Genomic DNA, 8,810 nt, shown 5'->3' on the forward strand with positions numbered 1-8,810 from the left:
GGTCACAGACCTCTGTAGGAATGATAGAAGCTGTGTACCCTTTCACACCCCAAATGCACACACTCCTCACTCCGCAAACCGCTCTAGGCCCCGCGGCGGGCCCGCAGCCCCGGTGCAGGACTTCTGCCGGCCTCTGGGGTCCCGCACCAGCGACCTGGGCAGTTCTGCCGCTCAGCCGCTCAGCATCTGGTGCGGCTCCGCGTCAGGCGCGGGCGGGGGCGGGAGGGGGCGTGCCGGGGGGCGGGCCCAGGGCGGGCTCTGGCCACGCCCCTCGGCCGTGCGAGAGGCCGAGCTTGCTGCATTGCAGCCGCCGCGGCGCCGCTCGGCTCCTCACTCCCAACAATGGCGGCTCCGAGCCCGAGCGGCGGCGGCGGCTCCGGGGGCGGCAGCGGCAGCGGCACCCCGGGCCCCGTGGGGTCCCCGGCGCCCGGCCACCCGGCCGTCAGCAGCATGCAGGGTAAGGAAGGCGGCGGCGCCGAGACCCCGGCCCCCGGGCGCGGCCGTCGGAGTCGTCGCGGCCTGTCCCCGCGGCCACGGACGCCCCCGGACCCGGCTGAGGAAGCCACCGAGCCACCCGCGCCGGTCCGCCTCCCTCCCTCCCCGCTTCGCGCCCGGAGCCGGCCGCCCCGGGCTCGGCCTGGCTCCGGGCGGCGGGCCGCGCAGGCCCGGGCCGCGGCCTCCGCCCGCGCTCGGCCCGGCGGGGTCCCGACCGCCCGCGGGGGCCCACCTGGCCCGGGCCCGCCCCCGCGGCCACCCCCGCCGCCGCCACCGCCGCTTACCTGGCGCGCCCCGCCCGCCTTTCCGGGAACGCGCGGCCAGGGTGCGGCGGCGGGAGGCGGCCGGGGCCTGGCCCGCGGGTCCCGGCCGCCCAGGGCGGCGTCGTCGTCGTCGTCCCGGCCCCGCGCCCCTCGGCCCTGCGCCCCTCGGCCCCGCGCCCCGGCGCCCCGGCCCGGCTCCCCGCCGCCGCCGCAGTGGGGCCCGCTCAGGGCCATCTTGGTTCCCTGCGGGCGCCGCCGGGCCCGGCCGCCGCCTGACCTCTGGGCTCCGCGGTCCTCCTGGACCCTCGGTTTCCAAACTTCTGCAGGTTTCTGCTCGCTGGGCGGGTGGGGCGGGGGTGTTCAGGCCCGTGCCACCTGTAAGGTGATGAGACAGCCCTTGGCCTGGGAGAGGCCGGGGGTTTCTGTGTTAGCCTGGCATGCAGACCAAATAAATAAATAAATAAAACAGAGGGAGCTCGGTTGAAATGCAGAGATCCGGGAAATCGAAAGGCAGGGGTCCGAGTGGTTCTCTGCGGGGACTGCACATCTGAAGCAGCCCTCCTAATTAATGACTTTCCCCAGTGGGAATGCGTATTAGCTCTATGTGGCTCTTGACAGGGGCTGTTGTGAAAATACCAGGCCCCAGCCCGTGAGGGACCGTTTCCTTGAGTTTACTGGGGAATTTTGAGTAGTAATGTTATCTTTGAAAACAGGGAATGTCAGAAATCTCTTGATAACTTTCGCAGACTTGCTTGCGTTAAATTATTAGCAGCGTCAGTTGGGGTACCCTTCGTGGTCCGTGTGACCATGGTTACTCTTTGATTAAAATCTTCCTAAAGGGCTCCGAGGTCTATCTTAACTGTCTGTCTGGTTAGGTTTGACGTTTGTTGAGTATTTCGGGTTTATGAGAGGGTGATTCATGAAGCAGAGGCGGGATTTTATTCAATTTTATATCCCTGTCCCCCTCCCCATGGGATATACGTAAGGAACAGTGATAGATATATACAGGATGATGTCAGAGCTCAGAGGACACTTTCTGTGCAGGCCCTCAGATAATTAATTCAAATTAAATTAGTTACTGGATGCCACTGTGTTGTACAATATACAGATGAAGTACAGGATGGGTTTCCTGATCTTCCAGCTCTACAGTCTCGTTGGTGGTGGTGGTGCTGAAATGAAACAGCAAAATGACAATTTAAGATTATATTGCATATCCAAAACAGGTGACTTACAAAGCTTATAAAAATGCAAGGTTTTTTTGGGGTGGGGGGTAGGGGATGAGTAGGGAGGCTAATAGTTCGAAAAAGCTGTAGAAATTAATTTTTGTTCAAAAATGTTTATTGAGCATCTGCCTAGTGCCAGGCATAGTGCCCTAGTGCTGGGTATATAGAAGAGAGTGAGTCAGATGGTCTCCTTCCTGATGGAGCTCACCCTCCTGATAGGATTGGGGAGGGAAGACAATATGCAGATAAATAAGAAAAAATGCTAATTGAGAAAAGTGTTATGAAGGTAACAAGCTGGGTTAGAAGTTAATGGGGGAGGGGGCAGTCTGCTTTGGTAAGATGGTCACAGAAGACCTGTCTGGAAAGAGGACTCTGTTACGATAAAGAAGAGGGTTCTAGGCAGAGGGAACAGTGTGTGTGAAGATTCCAAAGTAGGAAAGAGCTTGGAGTGTTCTAGGAACTCAGAGAAAGTCACCGTGTTTAGGAATTATTCTGATGCGCTCCATTCTCCTCTCCCACCCCTGAGTATTTTTTTTTTATGCCTTATGTATTTATTTAAGCTTTTATTGCACATATTTGACAGGTCCCTTCAGTTTTTTTGTTTGTTTGTTTTTGCGGTACGCGGGTCTCTCACTGTTGGGGCCTCTCCCGTTGCGGAGCACAGGCTCCGGACGCGCAGGCTCAGTGGCCATGGCTCACGGGCCCAGCCGGTCCGCCGCACGTGGGATCTTCCCGGACCGGGGCACGAACCCGTGTCCCCTGCATCGGCAGGCGGACTCTCAACCACTGCGCCACCAGGGAAGCCCCCACCCCTGAGTTTTGAAACCCAGTAAACTGAACTTTCTAATAAGCAGAACCCAGTTTAAAAGGGAGAGGGAGGACATAAGACTTCTCTTTGAATTTTTGATGAATTTTCTTTTATCAGTACTGTGTCTAGCCTTGATTGACTCAGGAACCTGTTGTATCTTCTTGAACCTCTCTCAATTACTCAGAATGAAGAGAAGCACTTGAAACTCTCAGGACGTTTTCTCCCACAATCCAGGTTACAAAGCTTGAGCTTAAGCAGCTGTGTAGGATCTTTTTTGTCTTGTGATGTTAGAGCGCAACCTCCCTTACTTCACCTATCAGATCTTTGGCTTTAGATCATACTTCAGGTCCTTAGAAGATGTTTGGTAAATGCCACTCCCTCCCCACCCCCGCAAGCATGGTCACCTGCCACCCCCAAAGCACTGTCTCTCTGGGAGTTTTTAATGGCCAAGCTGTTTCCAATAGCAGGGTTTAGCTGTGGGACGCGTGGAATACATGTCATATTAACAGACATTGGTGGTCGTTATGTGTGAGAAGCACCATGCTGGGCACTGGGTCACCCTGCACATTTTTTCATGGCTTGAGGTTTGTGGCCCAAGAGTGGTCTCAGTTGAGAATTATTGTTTTTTTTTGGTTTTTTAATATCATAATGCTTGAGTTAAGCCAGAGCTCTGGTGTCCTGGATTTGAATCCCCTCATCGGGACTTAAGAATTTTGTGACCTTGGGCAACATACTTAACCTCTCCAAGCCTGAGTTTCTCAGCTGGGAAGCAGGAATAATGCTTACCTTACAGGAACTTTGAGAATGCATGTAAAGTGTGGGCCTGACACACAGTAAGGATGTGATTGATGCATGTTAGCCATCATCATTGTTAATAGCAACAGTACTCTTACTTGTAATGGTCTAATTAATTGTCTCTTTCATTATTAGCAGATGAGTCCCTAACGCCTCATGATCCATCACACAGTTTCTTTAGCTTCATTATTACTGGGTCCTACCCTTTTCTCTACCCTGTTTATTTCCATTTTTCATTATTGAGCATTTCTGGTCAGAGTATTCTTGATGAGTCTTTATTCTCCCTGGGTACAGGTAACTGCTCTGCCGTGTACAAGCTCTGTGACCTTGGGGAAATTACCTACATTTTCTGAACTCATCTGAGTTTCTTATCTGTTAAAATAGGGATAATACCTTACGGGGCTGTTGTGAGAATCACATTATTAGATTAATGCACATAAAAGGGCTTTGAAAATTATAAAATATCTATACGTATATAAGGATTGCTATTAGACATGGCTATTTAAATGCTTTAGTTACTAAACCCTTTAAATGTAGTAGATTTTTAAAAATCTCATGAACACAAGAAGTTAAATTTATTATAGGAGACTTAAAGCAGGGAAAAATAAAACTTTTCCTTAAACTTTACTTGGATAGCTGAGAAATGTCAGTTTTAAAAAAATGTGTAGCATAGTTAGAATCTATAATTGAGTCTGAAAAACATGGAGACATTTGTAAAGTACTTGTTACAGGAACTGGTTATAAAGTATATGTGGTAAGTGCCTCTGATTCTCTTAATGAGCTCATGTAGGTAGTTTTTCTTTTTTTCTTTTTGAGTCTCAAATATAGATGTATAACAGAAAAGTTATGGACTAGTCCAGTCCTTACCCATTTACCCTCAGCTGAACATTTTATAAATATCAATTTAAGTAAAAAGATGATAGCTAGATTTTACTTTTAAAAAATGTGCAAAATGTACAGCGTAGCGACTATAGTTAATAATGCTGTAGTGCATATTTGAAAGCTGCTAAGAGAGTAGAGCTTAAAGGTTCTCATCACAAGAAAAAAAAATTATTTGTGTGCGGTGACAGATGTTAACTAGACTTACTGTGTGGGGATCATTTCACAACATGTACAAATAGTGAATCAAGTTGTACACCTGAAACTAATATAATGTATGTCAGTTATACCTCAGTAAAAATATTTACAAAATAAAAGAAAATACACAGAACTTTCAAGTGTAATGAAACATACCTGTTAAGAAAAAGTGAAGATTTAAAATCAGTACACTTTTTTCTCCCAATAATATTTGAATATAAAAAATTAGTATGAAATGCCCTATTTGTGATTATATTTGACTGTCTTTCTATTTTTACCATTTAGTTTGTGGTTTTCAAGAACCATAGGAGGGTGCCTTTATCCCAAGTTAAAGAACTGAATTGTGCTGACAATGGATAAGGTACCAAACCCTAGAATTGCTTGCCTTTCCCACTGTGTTGCACACTATTTCTTTCACCATTTATTTGACATAACCTGATAAATAAAATCCAGGTCAGGAAGTCGGTCCCTCCTCAAAGCACATATTGCATTTCTGTATGTTCCTTAAAAAGGAGAGCAACCCTAGTATTAAAATTTAAAAAGTAGAAAAATATAACGCTTTCAGGATACTGATTTTCTCACATTTTCTTTTAATGTCCCTTATTAGAGTGTGAGTGTGTGTTGAAACTTGTTTAAGATGGGATGTTAGTGAATGCTGTATTTTGAGTCATGTTTCTTTTTTTGCAAATTTCTCTTTTTCCATTCAATTTCTATTACCTAATTTGAGAAGCTGGGTTGATTTGGGCCCATAGAGTTTTTATTTTTAGGGGTCTGGAGGTCAAAATCAACTCCATCACACATAATTCAGGTCAGTCTGCATCTCTAGGAGATAGAGACAGTCCACATGATACAACCTGAGGAAGTTTAATTCAGATTTAAAATTAAGAAGGGAAACTAATAGTTAACACAGCTCTTTTTTCACTGTCTTTACCTAATTTGATGCTCATAAGTGCTCTTTAAGGGTAGATGAGCATGGTCTCCTATCATATATTAGGGAACTGACGTTTAAATTAAGGAATTTGCCCTAGTTGAAGTGGGTTTTAATCCACCTGGTGACGGGCAGCCTTTGCTCTTTCTACTCTTCTACCCAGGTTCACATGGTTTCTCCGAGCTCTATTTAAGTCATTTCAGCCATTCAGTTCTGAGAGAAGAATCTTTGCCAGAAGTGATGCAGATTCAGGAATAGAAGGAAGAGATTATTTTAGGTTTCAGTCAGGGGGTGGAAGCTGTATGCATCCAGCCATGTTTGGGTTGATTTCGGAGCCTCAGGGCTTTCTGATGCTTCTTTGTGTTGCAGAGTTCTGAACTCGATGGGGCGTTTACCCTGGCACTTTGAATTTGGGGGCATTTTGATTGCAAATCTACAGGCAAGTAGAAAACTTTAATTAGATGTTGAAAGGTAATAGAACTCTTTCAACACTATGCATAGTATGGAAAAGGCACCCACTTAGCATAAGAGTTAATAGCATACGTTGCTGTCCTGGCTAAATTTGTCATCTGGGCAACTTACTGTCCTGCTAATGGGCATGGGTTAGCTTCTGGCCGTTTTCCCCAACTCCAGGAAGTCTGCATGTGTCTCTTCACACTCTTGGCAAGGTTGAGAATTAACATGAACCTGTAGAAAGGATTCAAGGGCAAGGAGAGAGGAGATTGGGCTGACTTAACAGCCACGCGGTGAGAGGGAGCATTGGCCAGTAGTTAACACAGCTCAAGATGGACCTTTACAAAGAAGCTGGCAGTCCCATCGTGCACGGCTTGATTCTTGAAGAAAAGCATGACATTCCTCACCAGGGAGAAGGATGGTGGAAGTGGACACCACAGCAGCTCTTTCAAGCTGTATTATATCTCATCTTACCAACAGTCACCCAAAGTATTCAAAAGGGGGAAGCTAGAAAAGGGTTGCCAGATAGATCTCTGTTATATATCTGACACATATATGTGTGTCTATCTGTGCCTGACTTTGCTGAAAAATAAGCGACATTAAATGGCTCTCCTGATGCATTTGCCAGTGACCCTGAGATCTGGGTTAGGTTCCTGCCAGGAGACAGTACCCACTCCGGAGTTAAGTCCTCAGGACAGCAGGCTGGGTGTAGGAAGGGCTGAAACGGAGAGGCAGAGTGTGGAATCCTTTGTTTTTATCTCTCGGTGACAGGAAATGAAAGGAGAGGGACTGTTTGTGTGGGTTAAGCTGGTCTGATAGGGAAGGTACCATAATCGTTGCTCACCTGAGGGAGATACCAGGAATAATAATGACTCTGATAACATTAACCTGCGCTATCCCAGGCTCTGTGTTGCATTTATTACCTTATTTAATCATCACAGAACACTTTCCGGTATTATTATTCTGTTTTACAGATGAGAAAATTGAGGCTCATAGAGGTTAGATACTTGCCCCCAGTCACATGGTTGATGAGTTGCTCTCCCTGGTGTACTGGGCTTCCTTGAACGGGCTCCATGGTAATACAGTGCTTAGTTACAAACCGAAGAGTGAATAAGGTGGTCATCAGCCACAGGAGGGAGAGGGACTGGCATGTGAGGGCTGACAAGATACTGAATTTTTAAAAATGTGGGAAGGATTAGTATTCATAAAATCATGAGTGGTTCTGGATGACGCAAATAACCTGGAATTACTAAATGAAGGTGGGTCCCTTTTAAGCTTGAGAAAGGTGAAGTCAGGAAAGCTCAAGGAAGTAACACAGCAGGAAATCTTGTGGAACTTACTCTGAGTACAATGAAAATACAAAGTTTGGATAAGCTTAGATAAATGCTGAGATGTTAGAGTCATAATGGTATACTATGAGTAACATTACAGTCGAAGGCACTCGCCAACATTTCGAGGTTGAAGTTGGAAGGCGGCAAGCTGCTGGCCTCTTCATGCTTGTGGCAGAAGGAAGATTTGGGAGCTTGGTCTGTGGGCCTGACCCAGTAAGGCAGGCAGCTGTGATTTTCTTTGTATCAGTGTGGCTTCATACTGGAGTTCATTATCCCTTTTCAGCATTACCAGAATCCAGGGTGTCCAGGAAACTATAAGGCGCTACTAAGGAGGTGGGAAGCTACTTACGCCCCTGTCCCGCCCTCCCCCCCGTTACACCCTCAGCCCAGGCGAAGGGCAGTGCGGATGGTCGCTGTGCCCCATGAGGGCCACTAGACAATCAAAATTACACGTGGACACGCTGTTTCAAATTCTAAGATTACTTGATATTATTCTTAATTTTATATATAAATGAGGAAACTGGGGCTCAAGCAAGATGCCTCTTTTGAGTTTCACAGTTGGTACTAGAACCCTGGTCTGACATTCTTCATTTTGTTTTCTACTTTCTCAAATACTCTTTGCCTTTGGTTTTAATATACACTTACGCACATCTTAAACAGCCTTTTAAATGGATACAGGCAAGCTCACTTTATTTGGTAAATACAGTAAATTGTAGGTTTCCAGTTATGGCCAGTTAAGGACTCTCAAGATTGAGGTTGGACGGTGAGAATGAGGGGAAAATGTGGTGGGAGAGTCCTGGTGAGAAAAAGGAGGGGAAAAAACCCCACAGAGCTTTATTTCTTTGGTAGGCCTACTAGCACCCTGCCCTGTACATCTCAATATTTATTCTTGGGGGTCTGAGATTTAATGAAAAGAAACTTGGCTTGGGCCATGTACTTTCCCACATCTGTACTGTAAGCACCAACTCTCTGACCTTTGCGGTTTCTTTTTTTTTTTTTGGCTGCGTTGGGGCTTCGTTGCTGTGTGTGGGCTTCCTCTAGTTGCAGTGAGCGGGGGCTACTCTTCATTGCGGTGCGCGGGCTTCTCATTATGGTGGCTTCTCTTGTTGCGGAGCACAGGCTCTAGACGCGTGGGCTTCAGTAGTTGGAGCACGTGGACTCAATAGTTGAGGCTTGCTGGCTCTAGAGTGCAGGCTCAGTAGCTGTAGCGCACAGGCTTAGTTGCTCCGCGGCATGTGGGATCTACCCGGACCTGGGATCGAACCCTTGTCCCCTGCATTGGCAGGCGGATTCTTAACCACTGCGCCACCAGGGAAGTCCCCCTGGTTCTTTTCCATATATATAATCTCTCTCTATAGAGTTTCTCCCCCCGCCCCCCGTGTGTGTGTGTGTGTGTGTGTGTGTGTGTGTGTGTGTGTGTGTGTGTGTGTGTGTGTG

At 47.3% G+C, this 8,810-nt stretch overlaps 1 protein-coding gene across 5 annotated transcripts in view; it reads left to right on the forward strand.

The window, feature by feature from the left end:
• The first annotated feature begins 279 nt into the window (after positions 1-279).
• MAP2K4 (mitogen-activated protein kinase kinase 4) overlaps positions 280-8,810 on the forward strand; it is a 105,014-nt gene continuing 96,483 nt past the window's right edge. For 2 of the 5 annotated variants that reach the window (XM_027131079.1, XM_027131081.1), the window contains exon 1: positions 280-457. In XM_027131079.1, the coding sequence (XP_026986880.1) occupies positions 343-457 (115 nt within the window). In that variant the 5' untranslated portion in view covers positions 280-342. The remainder of the gene's footprint in view (positions 458-8,810) is intronic. The other 3 variants (XR_003438054.1, XR_003438055.1, XM_027131083.1) reach the window with 2 other exon arrangements.

Source organism: Aethalodelphis obliquidens, unplaced genomic scaffold (assembly GCF_003676395.1).
Source record: "Aethalodelphis obliquidens isolate GAN/ISIS:26980383/991018 unplaced genomic scaffold, ASM367639v1 scaffold38, whole genome shotgun sequence".
NCBI classification, from domain to species: domain Eukaryota; kingdom Metazoa; phylum Chordata; class Mammalia; order Artiodactyla; family Delphinidae; genus Aethalodelphis; species Aethalodelphis obliquidens.